Source organism: Rattus rattus, chromosome 4 (genome assembly GCF_011064425.1).
Source record: "Rattus rattus isolate New Zealand chromosome 4, Rrattus_CSIRO_v1, whole genome shotgun sequence".
In the NCBI taxonomy this organism is placed as follows: Eukaryota; Metazoa; Chordata; class Mammalia; order Rodentia; family Muridae; genus Rattus; species Rattus rattus.
Genome location: NC_046157.1, coordinates 19,719,973 through 19,737,876, shown reverse-complemented (window position 1 = coordinate 19,737,876; position 17,904 = coordinate 19,719,973). Strand labels below are relative to the sequence as shown.

Genomic DNA, 17,904 nt, shown 5'->3' with positions numbered 1-17,904 from the left:
CAGCTGGTGTGGAAATAGTGTTCTGAGCAGTGATGTAAGAAAACCAATACAGGCTTTCTTGGTCTGGTGTCTACAAAAGTGGTTTGTGCCCTGCTTGTGACAGAGTGACACAATGCTACTAGGATGTCTTGCCAGCCACTGAGCACAGGGCTTTTCTCAGCTAGTGGTGGAGAGGGACTTAGTTCTGGAGTTGGCCTCTTCCCATTACCCTGCCTCCAGTCACAGAGCTGGCTTCCTGGCCTGCCCGCCTGTGTGAGCGCCATGCCTGCCCTCACACTCTGCAACTTATCTACAGCAGTTGGGGACAAACCCTCTCTTGATTTGGTTGTTTAGAGTAGCCTTCCTCTGGGAGGACTGAGATCCCCAGATGCTAGAGTCTGTCTGCTTTCTCACCTTTCTAGCTATGGGGCAGGATGAGCAAAAGCAGACAGTAGGAGAAGCCCTGAGGGAAAGCACGATTCAGTGAGCTGAGCTCCTGGACCACAAAACATGGTGGCCGTCTCACAGATGAGCCCTCGGTCTCCCTCCCTCTTTCCATGAAGGAAGGAGATGAAAATTATGAAAGAAGGGACTTCAACTCAATGTTGTTGTTTTTTTGTTTTTTTAAATCTATTTAGTGTGCTAGGGAGATGGCTCAAAGATTAAGAGCACTGGCTGTTCCCCTGGAGGACCTGGGTTTGATTATCAGCTAACGATTGTCTGTGACTCTAGTACCAGGGGATCCGACGCCCTCTTCTGACCTCCTCAGAAGGCATGAATGTGGTATATAGACATACATGCAGGCAAAACACTCATACACACTCTTAAAACAAACATATTTAGAATGAGCTTACATAAGCCCAAGAGCTCCGTGGAAGACTTATTTGAAAGAGGGCTCTGAGAGACTCTGTGAACAGGTGAGCCTCATCCCCCTGGGGTGGTATTGGGAGAGGAAAGCTCTGGGACCCTCACAAAGCAGGTCCCATCAAGTCTCCCAGACAAAGCTAGCTCTAGTCCTTTCTGTACAGAGGCCTGCTGTGTGCTCAGTGAGCACTAGGGGGCAGCGTGGCTCTGGAGACAGCTTCTGGGAGCCCTGCAGAGCCACAGCCTAGCTGGAGAGTTCCAACTGCATCCCTTGGATACAAGGAGCTGACTGGCAAGAAGCCTCAGCCACAGCTGTTTTGCTAATAACGCTATAGCCTAGAACAGATTAGGAGTAGGAGCAAGGACGGCGGGGACTTCAAAGTCAGCAGATCAGCAGGATCAGCAGGGAGGGGAACTAAGACGTGGCTGGGATGGGACAACAAGATGGCGGCTCTGTTCACTTAGGCCTAGTGAGATTGGGCAGGATGCTGTCAGGTCCAGGATCTGAAAGATGGCTCCGGCATAGGGAAGCCACTGGAGCTGATGGGAAGCCCTCCTTTTCAGTCTTCCACTGTATCCCTCCAGTGTTGCTGGGGCTGCCCCAGACACTGGGGATACAGGACACGGGTGGATGGACGGGTTGAAAATAGATGGAGCCCAGGATCAAGATGAGGTTGAAAGTGGAAGCTGCCAGGACAAGACTGGTGACAGGAGAGTCAACCCAGCAGGGCTTTATGGAGTGAGGGTCGATTGTCATCGCTTTTCGAAAGACCCTCCTAGCACATCAGTCCACTGAAGTGACCTAACTGCTGCTTCTTCTGCTTGTCCACCAACACTCACACACGCATTCTCCACCACACCTCCAAGACAGACACTTCCCCTTCAAGTAGAGAGCTACCCCTGCTTAGAACTCACAGGACCTGAGGAGTCCACAGAAGACTTTGGTTTGGGGCATCTCCACACCCCTCTTCTCCTCCCTTTCCTCCCCTCCTGTGCCCCTGCAGCCTGTCCCCTGTGCTCAGTCTTAGCTTGTGTAAACAGTTCTTCCCCTCCCCCTCCCTCTTGGATCAGACAACCCGGCCTGGAGTAGGAGTAACTTCCTGTCTGGAAGCCCTGAGTGGCCTGGACCCTTCCTCTGGATTTTAGGCAATCTCCCCATTTCTGTTTGTCTGTGGCAGTGGGAGGGTTCTGGAGGGTGCACAGGACTGTCTGCTGTGGAGTTCAAGGGCAAGGCCCTCCCCATAGTCCTGTGTGCCCCAGCTTTTGCCTCCTGAAAGCCATGCCTCCCCCATCAGGCTCCCGAGTTGATCAGGGATTCTGATCACTTCTGGTTTGTACAGCAGGGCCTGGATGATTCCAGCCAGTTAAGGAACATAGGAACATGCTTTCTCTATACCTGTCACTCCCCAAATAATATCCTAAAAATGCTCTCTGACCCACCCTATCCTGCCAGTTGCCTAAGTTGTCCACTGCAGAAGGATGCTCTGTGTGTGTGTGTGTGTGTATATGTGTGTGTGTATATGTGTGTGTGTGTATGTGTGTGTATATGTGTGTGTAGTATGCATGTGTGTGTATGTGTGTGTATGTGTATGTGTGTAGTATGCATGTGTGTGTATGTGTATGTGTGTAGTATGCGTGTGTGTATGTGTGTGTGTAGTATGCGTGTATGTATGTGTGTGTGTAGTATGCGTGTGTGTTGGAGTGTTAGGAGGACAGCAGATGGTGGCATTATTATTCAGTTTCCCCAACATAAACTGTAAGCAGCCAGTGGATCATAGCCTTATGAAAGCTGCCATGAGCCAGGACCCAGGCCAGCTTCCTCTGGGACCACTGTGGCAATCACGGAGCCATGCCTGACTATATCTAAGGGTTAGGAAGTGAAGGTTTCCAGCATGCGACTGGCTAGATGACAGTGTGAGGTTGGTTTGTTTTCCACTAGCATCTACTTCCTTCTTTCTGCAGCCTTCGCGTAATTTGAGGACTGTTTTATACCAGAATTTGGAAGCCCAGGAAGTTATCATAAAGACAGTTTCACACTCTGGATGCCCCTGGGTTGCACGGTCCTTCCAGGACGGCTCTCTCCTTGTCTCCTTTGATACCTGCGTGTCCCATGAAGGTGTCTACTTGACTCCCTTAATATTTCCCCAAGAGCATGGTCCCTTCTGTTCACCACCTTCTCTGTCTTAAACCCACAGCACCCTTTCCCCTCTCTTTGCATAAACGCAGCAATAAATAGCATATACTTCTATCCTCTCCCATTCATTCCCTCACCAGGGAAACCACTTTTCTACTCTGTGGCAACTCTATGGACTTTTATTTCAAAGATCACTATCAAACAACAGGCGATCCCAGTGTTCCCAAGTTTCCATCTCTTTAGCATTGAATACAGTTCACTTGCAACTTGCCCTGCCGCCATGTCCACAGTGAGCACCAGACGTCTTCTAGACCCATGGGCTTTCACACTATGGCACTGGTGTTGACCTCTTCTAATATCCAGGTGACCTCGCTGATGTTATTTAGTTGTCTATGAGACAGGGAAACATTCCAAATCTATAGCCCTTGTTTGACTCTTCCTCCTATGGTTGAGACCCAGTGGCCTGGGTATTCCTCAGATGGCTCTACTAAACCAGTCTGAAACCAAACCCTTCATCTTCTCCAAGTCTCTCTGTTACCTAACCTTCAAGTACCTCGGGCCAGTAGGGAGACAGCCCAACTAACCTCTTCCCTCAATCTGACCAGAGGAGAACAAGCTCTGGGCTAGACAGCTCTGGGTTCAAGTTCTACTCACTGGTCACAAGCTCTGTGTGATCTTAGGCAAGAAGTTCCTCTGTTCTCAGTTCCCTCGTCAGAGGAGGACAATGGCAATCCCTGCCTCACTGGGCTGCTGGGACCGAGGGGGATGGAGACTGTAAAGTGATACACATGCTGTCTGTTAGCCTACAGCAGATACTCAATGTCTGCATCAGCCACAAGACTCAAGCTAATAAACCTCCATTGTCTCTCAAATGAGTGCTGAGTCATCCAAGCCAGGGATGAGAGTCCTCTTAGAAACCTCTCAGCTCTCTCTAACACCCTCACCCCCAAATCAACAGGACTGGTCCTCTCCATCCTATGGAGCTTCGGTTCGTCCCCTTCCCATCCCTCTGCTAGGTTACATTCACAGAGGCTCATCTGGTACCAGGCTGACCCCAAACTCATCCTTCTGGTCCATCATCAACCCTAAGGCTCCTCAGATGCTCATGGGTACATGAATGCCCTCAGGAGCAAATCGTGTCAAAATGAAGCTTCAGGCAGCCTGGGGATGCTGGGATGAGAAGCAGAAGGCTGCCATGTTGAGTAGCAGAACTCGACTACGTCACAAATTTCCCTTCTAAAGTACCAACCGCATGGACTCTCGTCTGCAGAGCTTTCGAGAACACTGTAATTTTCTGAACCACCCTTCCTACTTTAATTCCTTCTGTTCTACCTCCCATGACATACACCCTAGCTACACTTAAGCCTTTCAAATGCCACCAGTTTCTGTCACTCCTTTCCCTTGCTCAGGCTGTGGCATCCTCCGTGGGAATGCTCTTCCTCCTTTCCCCTGCTTCTCAGCATACCCAAGCGGAAGTGCCGCCTCCCCTAGGAAGCCTTTCAGCCCCTCCGGGAAAACTTCCCATCCTTCCCTTTATTTACGTCGCCCTAGTGAGATGCAGTCTGACTCATTGTAGTTGTCTGTGTATTTCCTCTCACAACTTAAGTTCTTTAGCTGCCCTATCTCCAAGGTCCTGACACTGAGCAGACGCTCCCCTGTGAGAGCAACAGAAGAGGGAGGAGATGAGAGGCGAACACAGCAGCCTGTGGCCTACCTGAAAGCCTGCCTGCCGATTAACGCATCACCCTCTGGTGGCGGGGTAACAAAACTTCCGGTACAATGTTTTCATGGAGCGTGATATTGGGGATGGAACCCTTCCCACACACTAAAAGTATTCTGCCACTGAACTACACCCTCGGTGCAGAGTTTTTGAAAGGGACTATAAACTTCTTTTAAAGTTTGGGTCAGCAACACAGTCTTAAAAATCAAGAGCCCCAAAGGTACTGCCTGTCACCTCTCTATATTCAGTCTCGCTGTACCTCCCTCCTTCCCTCTGTGAAATCTGTCCGGATGGATGTGTACGTATTCCAAGGCCATGAAGAAATGGAGGCAGCCCTACCTTCCGGCTTCTCTCCCACTGCGGTGAGCTCAGACTCTTGGCTCGGCTCGCTGGTTCCGTGACGTTGACTGCACGTGCTCGAATTTATACTCGCGGTCAGGCAGGGTCTTGACATTGAAAGAGGTGCTGCTGCACGTACTAGCTCTTTCCACACCTTGTCCTCCGTATCCCAGATCTCAACATTGTAGGACTGTACGGCGCTGCCCCCATCATACGAGGAGCCATACCAGGACAGGGTGAGCGAGGAACTCCGTATGTCAGAAGCACAAGGTGTGCCAGCCGGGGGGTCTGGCTTATCTGGGGATGAAGAAGCACAATGTCACTTGTAGTCTATAGAAAGAGAGCAAGAACCTCTCTCAGCCCCCATGATGGGAATGAAGTCCAGGATGCCCCTTCTCATGCCCACACCATACTCCAGCATCATCTAGTCCTAAACCGACAATGTTCTGGACTTAGTTCTGCCATGGGTAGCGAATCCCAGCCTGCTCCCCCATGTCTGGCTCTCAATGTTTTATGCATCACTGGGGCTGCAACGCATAAACCTACCAGTTTCTTGTTTGAAAGAAACTCTACCTTTGGCTGCTTGGTCAGACCATAAGTCATGGTTTCCTGTACTTTGTCCAAGTCATAAACATATTTTTTTTTCAGAGTAAACAGATCTAGGAAGCTGTGTAGGAGTTGTGGACTATTTCCCATGAAAAATGTGTGTGTGTGTGTGTGTGTGTGTGTGTGTGTGTGTGTGTGTGTGTGTGTGTGTGTTGATGTATCTGTCAGGCTCAAAGCCAGTGTCCAAGTTCTTAGGAACTTGGGAAACACCGGTCCCTTTGAGGGGTTTGATAGCAACGGTAGATAAGCTCTTTAATCAGGTCGATCTGGCTTTGAACAGAGCTCTGTCCCTGCTCAGGAGCTATTAAATGCTCTGTACTTTAGTTTCCTTATACGGACAGCACAGGAAATAGCAAAAACTCTTGTGAGGCGTTGTTAGAAGGTGGCCAACTTGACCAGTCGTTATTATCAATAAGAAGCTTATTTCTAACCTTATAGTGGATTGAAAAGAAAAACACTCCTGCATTTCCTCTTTGTTGTTGTTTTGGGGTTTGGTGCTGCAGAATACCATACATGCCAAACACACGTGTTACCACCAGGCAACAACCTTTCTTTACCCAACATCTTCAACTTTCATGGGACTGGTATGCAATGAGATAAAGAATTTCAGAAGTGACCCACAGCTATATATCATTCCTGCCCTTAACTAAGGGACAGAAAATGGACTGAAGGCAGGAGAGAAGTGGGCCTGTTGGCTGGCCGCCTTCCCTCCCAGATGACCTTGGCTTAGGCCAGTAATGCCGTTCATTTCAAGCCAAGTCATGGCAGCCAACGGTTTAATGAAGTCTCCGAGTTTCCCGAGTCCTTTGTTGCTTATCTGAACAGAACTTGTATTTCTCTGGTTAGTTTCTGCAGTTGTTTGGTTAGCCACAACTATCTGCTAACTACACAAAACCCTTCGTTCTCAACCGAGTTCGACTTCCCTCACAAAATAGTGATTAAAACTACGTTATGTGGATTTGTATGTGAATGTCAGTCAGTAACTTTAAGGCCACTTCGTTTGCCTTTCTCACTGGGAAAACGGTGTTAACGTGTAAGTCTTCGGGTTTTGCAAGAACCGAGTAAACAAACACAGGTAAGAACGTGGCTTTTGTTTCCCCTCTCAAGCCCAGTCCAGACAGGAAGGCCAAAGGGATTCTGAAAAATGACCCTAGGACTCTGGAAAGGAACATCTGTGTGTACCTGTGTGAGGACAGGTATTCATGGGGCTGCACACAGGCAAATATAAAAGTGCATATTCATATGTACAACATTCCTTCTCATCCCTTCTTTTTTTTTTTTTTTTTTTTTTTTTTTTTTTTTTCAGAGTTGGGAACCAACTCAGGGCCTTGTGCTTACTAGGCAGCGCTCTACCACTGAGCTAAATCCCCAACCTCCCTTCTCCTTTTTAATTCTTTCCCCCTCTCTTTTTATTTTTTAAACAAATTCAAATAAATAAATTTATTTTTAAATCATTAAATATTAATTTTAACTTTATTTTGTGGACATTCATATGTACACACACATTCCTTCTCACCCCTCCTCTATTTTAACTATTTTCTTCTCCTCAATATCTGTCTGTCTATCTATCTATCTATCTTGAATCTATCTATGTATCTATCTATGCATCTATCTATCTATCTATCTATCTATGTATCTATCTATGTATCTATGTATCTATGTATCTATCTATGTATCTATGTATCTATCTATGTATCTATCTATGTATCTATGTATCTATGTATCTATCTATGTATCTATCTATGTATCTATGTATCTATGTATGTATGTATGTATGTATGTATGTATGTATGTATGTATCTATCTATCTATCTATCTATCTATCTATCTATCTATCTATCTATCTATGTATCTATGTGAGCCTGGAACTCATTCCCTGGTCCAAGATGATCCTGAACTTCTGATCCTCCCAGCTGCACATTCAGATTACTTCCATTACGGGCATTCTATCCCCAGGACACCTAGTGTATGAGATGATGGGCTCAGAATTCAAGGTTTCACACATCCTAGACAGACACTCTACCCATTGAACGCCACCCCTAATCCCATGTCTCCTTTGATATTCTAGCTTGATCTTTGCTGCCTGGGGCTCATTTGCTCCCAGAGAGCCACCTCCCATCATTGCCGCGAGCAAGCGAGCGTCACAGTGATGCTGGAGGCCTCCTGTGAGGGAGCCACTTCTACCGGTTGTTTTAAGTCATGTCAGGGCCACTTCTCAGCTTCCCAGCGACACGGGCCTCCTGCAATGGAGCCGCTTTCACTGGTAGTTTAAGATGTTCTCTTAGAAAATCTGTTTGTTCTGAAGGATATATTGGTCTTTTTAAGAAACATTTCTGGTGTTGGCAAAGATGTTTATTATTCTAAATACTCTTAGAGGCAAGTGGCTCAAGTCCTCTGGAAACCAGCTAAGGAAGTCAAAGAGTCTGCCGAGGGGTGAGAAGTCCTTACTGTCCCTGCCCCAGACTTCCTGGCAGACTTAGTCATGGAAGTTTATACAAGTGAAGACCCTGGCCGTTGGCTGATTTCCTTCTCTCTGATTTGCTTTGGAAAAAAACAACTTGGAGAGATCAATGTTGCAGAAGAGTTGCTATGAGCTCCTACCCTTGACACCCGCACCTCTAATTTACATGTGGTGGGGTTTCCCTCAGGCAGCAAGGGAGAAGGTGCAACATGTGGGGAAGGAGGCTTGCATTATGAGTAAAATGTTGCCTCTGTGAAGGGATTTGGCCCCCAGGAGAGTTCAGGAGTCTTAGAAGTTTAGGATCCCTCCTCCCTGCTCGTCCTCAGAGCCACGACTATGTCTGATGCTCTCGATCCTTTCCAAGTACAGAGCCCACATGAATTGACCTAACCATTGGGTGGGACGAGGGTTCTCCCATGAGCCTCTTTGCTAAAGACAGACACATTCAGCCTGGACAGTGCCTGGCAAACAAGAGACTAGCTTGCTGGCTACAGCCTGACCCTCGCTTCCTCAGAATTCTCCCAGGGCTCCCTGGAGACATGGCTGGCAGAATGGGAAACCCTTCCAAGGGAAGGGTTCCTCACAGCTCCAGCTTCAAGTTTATGCTCAGTAGAGGGTTGCTATTCCTGGGAACCCAGAGGACCTTGTCTACGAACTTCCCATCAGCCTGGCTTCCCTTTGCCCTCTCTGTGTTTGCCCACATCTTGTCTGTCTGGGCTAGGCCTGCCTGGATGGCCAAGCACAGATCCAGAATCCAACAGCTGCTGACCTGAATGGTAGCACACTCTTGAAATGAGGCTCTAAGAGGCTGAAGTTAAATTCACTGTGCTGGTTGGTTTTAACTGTCAGTTTGACAGAACCGTGAATCAGCTGGGAAGAAAGCCTTAACAAGGACTTCTACAGATCAGGTTGGCTTGTGGGCATATCTGTGGGGAAGGTCTTGACTGTTAACTGATGTAGGAAGATGCAGGCCATTGTGGATGTAGAGTCCCTAGGCAGGGCATCCTGGAAAGTATGAAGGGAATAAGCTAGCTGAGAGTAAGGGAGCACACGGTGACCCATTTGGTCTCTTTGCTCTTGGCCATGAAGTTCCAGCCTAGACTGCCCCGAGATGCTGGTCTCTAAGCCAGAATTGGGAGCCAAACAACCGTTTCTCCCTACATTGCTTTCAGTTGGGGTGCATTATCAGAGCAAGTGGGAACACTCACTAGCCATGGCCAAAGGCACACAGCTCTGTGCACCCAGACTGGGTTTGCTCCTTTCTAAGCTGTCAGGCAGAATGAGGTCAAGCTAGCATCTTGCTTACACTGGTAAGTCAAGCATCTTTAAGGAGTATCTCCACCCCTTCCAAATCACATAAGCTTTAAATTCAGACTGTAGTTGGTGTAGGTTGGGTGTCTAGGGTTCTCGATACTTTTTCTCCCTGAGAGTGAGGTGGAGGTCTGTTTTTCTCGTGTTGGGTGAGTGATATGAAAGAATCCATCTGGATCTACTGCTCCTCCCTCATCCTCTCCCAGGTCACGCAGAACAGCCCAGCAGGCTCAGGCACAGGCCCAGGCCGGGCAGCAAAGCTCATTCTTACGGTTGCTTCTTAAAATATAATAATTAGCCCCAGAAATAGCTAAGTCTCCCTCACGTAAACCAACGGGGGGAAGGGCTGGTTTTTGTTGATCTGAAAAGAAGGCCCACTCTTCAGAGACTATGCCACAAGAGACTTCTGCAGCTCCAAGAGTATAAGTCACATTTAAGTGGCCTTATTTAGTTGGCCCATCAAGTAAGTGGCTGCTTTTCAAGTGCTTGCAAACCGTCCGGAATAGGTGGAACAATTTCTACTTTATCTCGTTTACGTTTATATCTACTTAATACACCCAATCAGATAAGACGCAGATGTCCCCAGAGACACACAGGTAAATCAGCTTAATCCTGGTTTACTTTGGCCTACGTCTAAATGCACAGGCTCTGAATGAAGGTAGCTTTGCTTCCGCCATCAATACAAGTCTTCATTTTATTGAGTGTTTCTATTCTTAGCTCTGGGGTGGGGGAGGCAGACAGAGAGCCTGCTCCCCATTCCATTCCCCTCCTAGGACGGCATTTAACATGTTGCTCCTGCCAGTTGGCAGGCAGCCACACCGATGGCCCTGTCAGCACTGGCCGTGGAGAATGAGAAACTCAACCATAAAAGGCCAGAACTGCAGCTCCTGCAGTGGGGCTGGGGGAAGGGGAACGTGGCACCGCACGGGGTGGCCCGGGTACGGGTAGGGGGCACTGGTTTCAGAAAAGCAGTTCAAGGTTGGTGAACCCACACGGGGGCAGGTGGATGGGAAATGCTGAGGAAGGCAGTGTGCTGATGCCTGGAGATGGGTGTAGGACTAAGTGTGCAGCAAGTTGGATCTCCAATATAAGCTCCCCCTGCCCCCAAATTCCTGACTCCTTGGGAAATTAGAGAAATCAACACCTAGGGTCACCAAAGAGAGCAAGAGGATGGAGTGGTTCCCCTTAAAACCAGAAACTCATTCCCTGGTCCACTTCCAGATCCACAATCTAAGAACGCAAAGGAAGGGGTCTGAGGAAGCCAAAAGGAAGAAGGAACGTGAGCTAGAATGATGGGCACTGGGTGAAGACCCAGACAGGGAGAGGGAAGGGACAAGAGATAGGAAGAGAGAGATGGCTTCCATGGTGGGAGTGTGCACTGATTCTCTGTGTCCTTGATCCCCACTCTAAGAAATACTTCTTCCCTAGGGCTTAGGGCCGGGAGAAAGAAGCTGCAAGGCACCCCAAGGTTGAAGTGAGAAAATGTGGGCTGGAGAACCGAGGCCATGGGTGAACTCCTGAGCATGGAGCAGCTGTCCAACAGACTGCCTATCACCAAGATGTCCAACAGACTGCCTATCACCGAGATGTCCAACAGACTGCATAGCACCAAGATGTCCAACAGACTGCATAGCACCAAGATGTCCTACAGACTGCCTATCACCGAGATGTCCAACAGACTGCCTATCACCAAGATGTCCAACAGACTGCCTATCACCAAGATGTCCAACAGACTGCATAGCACCAAGGTGTCCAACAGACTGCATAGCACCAAGATGTCCAACAGACTGCCTATCACCAAGGTGTCCAACAGACTGCTTATCACCAAGATGTCTAACAGACTGCCTATCACCACGATGTCCAACAGACTGCATAGCACCAAGATGGCCAACAGACTGCATAGCACCAAGATGTCCAACAGACTGCCTATCACCAAGATGTCCTACAGACTGCCTATCACCAAGATGTGTCTTTGTCTTGGAGCTCTTCTCCACTCTTTACCCATCCACAGGCCCATGAGCATACCTGGAGGGCAGGTGTTTGAGAGTCTAAGGCAACGAACCTATCCATCTTGGGCCTAAGGTGAGGATAGTAGATAAAGATGGAGAAGGAGGACCAGGACCAAAGTTAGGGACCCCAAAGTGACTGAGGACTAAGAGTGTCTGAGTCATCTCCAACTGACAACTTCATCCCTGGAAAGTTCCATAGACCCCCAGGGGTGGCTTCTAATCACTGTGGCTCATGAATCCTTTCCTAACATTCTTTTGTTCTACAGGTCTGTGAGCCCTGCTGTGAGATGGGGAGTAGTCTTCACGCTGAACCCAAAGGAGCCCCTTTGTCTAATTTTTACAAAAGGGAGCCCAACAATCCTGAAAGTCAAGATTGACTGGAAAACCTACGCGAGTCTAATGTGCATGCCATTCAATACCAAGTCAGAGTCTTCCATGCGTCCCACACGTGGAGGCCCACACAGGCACAAGACACAGCCCACTGTCCTCCTAGCTGCCCCTTCATGTGTCCCTCTACTGTGCTATGCACCTGCCACATGGGGAACCATGAGCGAGGGAAGACACTGAGCATCGCCCACCGAAGGAAACCACACAGAAAGCAACTAGATGTGTCAGAAGAAAGGCCGGGACATAGGAACAGTTGCTAGGAAAGAAGGGAACACGAAATCTCAAGACTTGGTCTAAATGTGGGTTCTAACTTACTGGGGAGTCAGAGATATGGAAAGGGCAAAGAATTTAGGATTAGGCCTTACAGGAGCAGTCTCTCTAGACTAAGCAACATGGGAGCAAGGGGCAGGTAGCTGCAGAGGGCCAGGGGCAAAGGGGCAGAGACCGCTCTGCTACAGGGCTAGCCCAGGGGTGGGGGCACAGAAAGCTGAGCACTGCAGGAAGGCCAATCACTGCAGGAGGGTAACACCCGTGCATTTGGCTAAGACAACTTCTGTTGCTGCTATGAGGAAAAAGCAGGGAATGAAAACCTTAGTGAGCTGAGGATGGTGGAGCCCCAAGAGCCTGGGAACCGGACCAAAGAAAAGAGCCCTCCCAAAGGTAAAGGAGCCATTGATGGCATGATATACAGGGACCTGGAGGTCCGGGGGCCATCAAGGTCAGAGAAGTCTTACCTAATGCCTCATAGTTCTCTGTGAAGCTAGAGGCTGAAGGGCTTTGTGTGTGTGCTGGGGGTGGGGTGGGGATGGACAGATGGCCATGGGGAGCATGTCTCCAGATGAGAATAAAAAGTTCTGAGGGTCACTGATACCTCAGCCTAGGGGCACCAGAGTACAGCCTGGAGTGTGCACGTAAAACCAGGAGTGTGCACGAGGTACAGTCTCCATGCTCCAGCCCCTCAAAGTAAGAGGAAATGGCCCTGATCCTAGGTGGGGATTTGCAGTTTATTGTGGTTTGAATCATATGTCCCCCACAAGTCCTGAGTCTTTGAATACTTGGTTCCTTGTTGGTGGGGTTTTTTTGAGGAGAATTAGGAGGGGTATTAGCTAGAGGAAGTACGTCCCTAGCAGTAGGCTTTAAGGTTTCAAAAGACATAAGCTGTCTCGTTAGTCCTGTCTGCTGTTTGTTTATAGGTTGAGATGTGAGCTCTCAGTGCTGCTCCAGTGCTGTCGGCCTGCTGCCATGCTCCCCAGCACGAGGGTGATGAACTCTTATCCCCCTAGAACCATAGCCCCAAATAAACCCTGACTTCTCAAAGCTGCCTTGGTCTGGTGCTTCCGCACAGCCGTAGAAAACCTAACTAAGACACAGAGGGAATCAGAGAGTGGTGGGCATGAGCCATGGAAAGTGGATGCCACCAGGAAGACCAGCAGCGGAAGAGCAAGGGATCTCTAATGGGCAGAATGTGGAGAAACACGGAGGAGACTCAGGGAGTGGAAGGTGGCAGGAGTGAAGCAGAGGCAGGTATGGGGTCCGGCATCAGTCTACAGGGTCCTGTGTGAGGGTAAGGGGCGGAGAAGGCAGAGAACTAGGAAGCAAAGAGGAAGGTGGTACCGTCCTGGGGTTCACGCCTTTTGTCCCCCACTCCATCTTCCTGCTTGGGGCTTCTTGGACTCACCCACGACCGTGAGGTTGACTTGCGCCTGCCTGCTGCTCAGCTTGTTCTCCACCACCAGTGTGTAGCAGCCACAGTGCTCCTGCCGTGCAGCCAGGATGGTGAGCTTGCTGCCGCTCTCACTGTTCTCCACCTTGATGTTCTCGCTCTCCTGGATCTGTGGGCACAAGTAGGAGTGAAACGAGGGGCTCCCCATCCTCTAGTCCCAAGGAGGGATGGGCGGTGGGGAGGGAGCAGGGGTTGCTCCATTTTGTCTGGTGTGGTGGTGCATACTTGTAATGCCACTGCTGGGGAAGTGGAGACAGGAGGATGCCGGCTAGCCGGTCTGGTGTAACCGGCAAACCCAAGGCCAATAAGACACCTCATCTCAAGGGAGCTGGATGGCTGGCCTGAGGATGACAGGGTGACACCTGAGGTTGTCCTCTAGCTCACAAGTGTGCGTGCATGGGAATACACACACACACACACACACACACACACACACACACACACACACATACACACACACACACACACACACACACACACAAACACACACACCACACACACACACACACACCACACACACACACACACACACACACACACACACACACACACACAAACACACAAAGAAATAGGGTGATAATTTATGCTAGAACATGGAGGAACCCTAAAAACAGCATATCAAACCAAACCAACCAAACAAAAAGAGAAGTCCAACAAACAAAATCCAAACCAAGAAGAAACAAAACAACAAAACAAAAACAAAACCACATCCAGAGACAATGGGTGTACATGATTCCATCTATCTGAGCTGCCCAGAACAGGCAGACCCATACGAGTCACATGTATGGAGTAGTGGCGTAGACTGAGAAAGAGGAGGAATTATACTGGTTTCTAGGGTCAAGGACTAGGAAATGCTGGTGCTAACACAGTTCTGCATATTGGCTGACGTCACTGAATTGTATACGGTGACTTCTAACTAACTAAAGTTAACATTTTAGCCAGACATAGTGGCACAGGCTTGTACCTCAGCTGCTCAGGGGTCAGATGGATCACAAGATCAAGGCCAGCCTGGACAACTTAGTAAGACTTACCTCGAAAAGTAAAAAAGAAACCTGGAACTGTAGCTTAATGGTAGAGCCCTTGCTAGGGACACATAAGCCTAAATCCAAAATTCAAACCTTAGTACTGAAAAACAACAATAACATCAACAAAACCAAAACAAAAAAACAAAAAACCCACCACCACCAAAAAACCCTCTAGTTCCTCTTTGAATGAGAGTGGCTCCTACAGGCTCATGTTTCTAGATATTGGAATGTTTAGGACATGTGGTCTTGGTGGAGGTGTGCCACTGGGGGCAGGCTCTGAGGTTTAAAAAGCCCTTGCCAGCCCCAGTCTGTCTGTCTGTCTGTCTGTCTCTCTCTCATTCTCTCTCTCTCTCATTCTCTCTCTCTCTCTCATTCTCTCTCTCATTCTCTCTCTCTTCTCTCTCTCTCTCTCTCTCTCTCTCTCTCTCTCTTTCTCTCCCCTCCTCCCCTCCCCCTCCCCCTGCCACCATGCTCCTCAGCGTGCTGGTCATAGACTCCCCTCTGAAACCGTAAGCCCCAGTTAAATGCTTCCTTTTACAAGCTGCCTTGGTCACAGTGTTTCCTCACTGCCACAGGACAGTGATGTAGACATCCCTCAATCGTGTGAACCACATTTCATGCACTCAACAGACAGGGCCAGTGGCTACCACACTGGATGGCACGGATGCAGAAAGGTTTCATAACTGCAGTGACTGTTATACTGAACTTGATCAATGAGCCCCGAAAGGGAGACGATTCTGCCCTATCCATCAGTATAGACAGGCAGGGCCCTATTTTCTTCTCCATCTCCGCTGAAGACAGCTCTGCTTCCCTCCCAGGTTCTAGTGGCTCATCTCTTGGCCTGTGACAGTTTGCATGGCATGAAAATACGGACGGAGCTTACAAAGAATCCTCACACCTTCCATGATAACCTTCCTAATATGGTGGCCCTCTAATACAGTTCCTCCTATTTGGTGACCCCCAACCATAACATTATTTTGTTGCCACTTCATAACTATAATTTTGTTACTGTTATCAATCGTACTACAAATATCTGTGTTTTCTGATGGTCTTAGGTGACCCTAGTGAAAAGGGTCATTTGACCCCAAAGGGGTCATGACCCACAGGTTGAGAACCGCTGCTCTAATAGGTTCCCAATGCAGAGCCAGCCCGGCACACTGGGGTGTCTGTTGATCACACACATGGATTACCAGTGTGAAGAGTGAGAAGCTGGGCGCTGCACAATTTCTTTACAAGCTGGCTATTTGGAAATTCAGATGTTTTCATAGGGAGTGTATTATAAGTCGTAGCTATACTCCTGGGTCATTAAGCCAAAATTCTATTTAATGTATAATTTGTATACCTAAGTACCTAAGCTTGCTTCGATCTTTTAGCACGTGCTAAGTGGAAGCTGTAAGCAGCCAGAACTCAGGAGACTGGTGTAGGATCACAGCAGTGATGGTGTCTGAAGGGTCACCTAAGGGCTTTGACTTCCTGCCTCCAAAAAGAATTCTAGGCAGACGGACTCAGATGAGGGCAGGAGTAATTTCATTATACAGACTGCCTATAACACCAGGGCTCACTGGTGGAAACGGAAGAAAAGGTTAGTAAGAACTCGGGTCTGGTGGATAGGTTACCCTTCCCCTTTCTTTCTTTTTCAGTAACCAGGTTTTGTGATGCCGTGCATTACGCCATATCCCGGGCCTCTGTGTTTTATTTGGACAGGATCCTGGAAGGTCGGCCGGGCTGTCCTTGATCTGGGATTCCAGGTGTGCACCACCATGCCCAGCGCCCTCCTCCTCGTCCACCGTGGAGAAGAGCGATGCCCCCTCGACACCCAACCTTTCTCATCTTTTGGCCCAGGGGCTGTGAGTTGCTCTTAGGCCGCTGGCTTCCGGGACTGACCTGCTTTCGGAACTTCATCCACGTGCAGGTGATGGGCTGGGTACCGGTCACTTTCCCAAAGAGTTCCACTGGCTCTCCTGCGCGCACCTTCTGGTCCTCAGGGAACTGGATGATCTGAGGAGGCATAGCTAGGAGAGGGCAAGCAGAAAGTGAGGCGGGGCCTTAGACATGTTGATCTCACTGGCACTGCTGGCCATGCTGGTCTCTTGGTGCTCATGTCCTGTCTGGAATCTTCAGGGTCAGAATGAAGGTCCCTGCCCAAAGCTCTGAATGCAGGGACCCCCGCTAGCCTCGTTTCTCCCTTAGAATTCCCAGAGTGACCCACACAATCTACACAGCACAGTTCCTCACACATTGGTTGTATGTGTGGGGGTATTTGTGTCTCCCTATAATGGCCTGAAGCACTGTCCCAGATTATTTCTTAATTTAGCATTACCTTGCCTTTCATTTATCCTGGCTGATAGGCTCAACGTGCTTTGTGCCTTCGAATGTCTCCCCAGGAACAACAAGCCATTCCAGAAAACAAGGACATACAGAGCGGGGCCTAAGAGCAGCATGATGTGGGCCCCCCTGCAGGGTAGAGTGGAGACTGAGGCTGAGGCCTAACTTTGCAGAGGGGACAGGAAAGAAGCCACCAGCAGCCGGTAACATGGCACACATAGGTGGAGGCAGGGGGAAGGAAGCAGGAGGACAGGGATGGGGTACCAGCTGGCCACAGGTTCCCTAGAGGAGAAGGAGGCAGCCCAAAATGAGGAGCTTGGACTACGGAAGGATCTTCTGCCTACTACCCATCTATGGTCAGTCAGAAGACAGAGAAGGCCCATCGCAGCTGGCTCCCCTGCGCTCAGGTGGGACTGTGGCTGTTACCTGCTTTTGTAGGTGTCTTGGAGGCAGGTTTCTTTTTCACAGTAGCATCACCTGAAACAAAGATATGACGTCAGCTCTGTTCTCCCAGAAAGCTCCTAGTCCCAGGAGGATGTTGTCCTGCCCACCAGCCCCTTATCTACAGACAGCCCTCATTCTACTATGTCTTCCCATGGATCTCTGTGCCCTTATACAATCTTATGATCCAATGGATGTCAGTTCTCAAGGGTCTCTGTAGGGGTCCCTCGGACCAGTGAGATAGATGCTCTCAAAACTCGAATGCCCCTATTTAAAGATGACAACCAAAAGCTTACTAACTACACGCTCACCCTAACTTTCAGGAAATGAAGAAAGGAAATTATGTCAGATAGAGCAGCTAAAATTAGCCCTGGTGTGGATCCAAGGGTCTCTGGCTTCCTTTGGGTCACAGGCTGTGACTGGTAGTTGTTTCTTCAACAACAAAACACAACAAAACAAAACTCCCCAAACCAAACATACAGTGAATGAATCTGAATGAATGGAAGCTGGGAACAGCAACTCCTGCCTGTGATCTCAGGCCTGGGAAGGCTGAGGGAAGAGCACTGTCACAAGTTCAAAG

General features: G+C 49.0%; 1 protein-coding gene across 1 annotated transcript in view; it reads right to left on the bottom strand.

Moving 5' to 3' along the window:
- Mylk (myosin light chain kinase) overlaps positions 1–17,904 on the bottom strand; it is a 180,579-nt gene that overhangs the window by 37,882 nt on the left and 124,793 nt on the right. Inside the window, 6 exon segments of the mRNA XM_032900154.1 lie at positions 5,037–5,113; positions 5,115–5,175; positions 5,178–5,333; positions 13,489–13,642; positions 16,443–16,570; positions 17,310–17,360. Coding sequence (XP_032756045.1) covers positions 5,037–5,113; positions 5,115–5,175; positions 5,178–5,333; positions 13,489–13,642; positions 16,443–16,570; positions 17,310–17,360 — 627 coding nt within the window.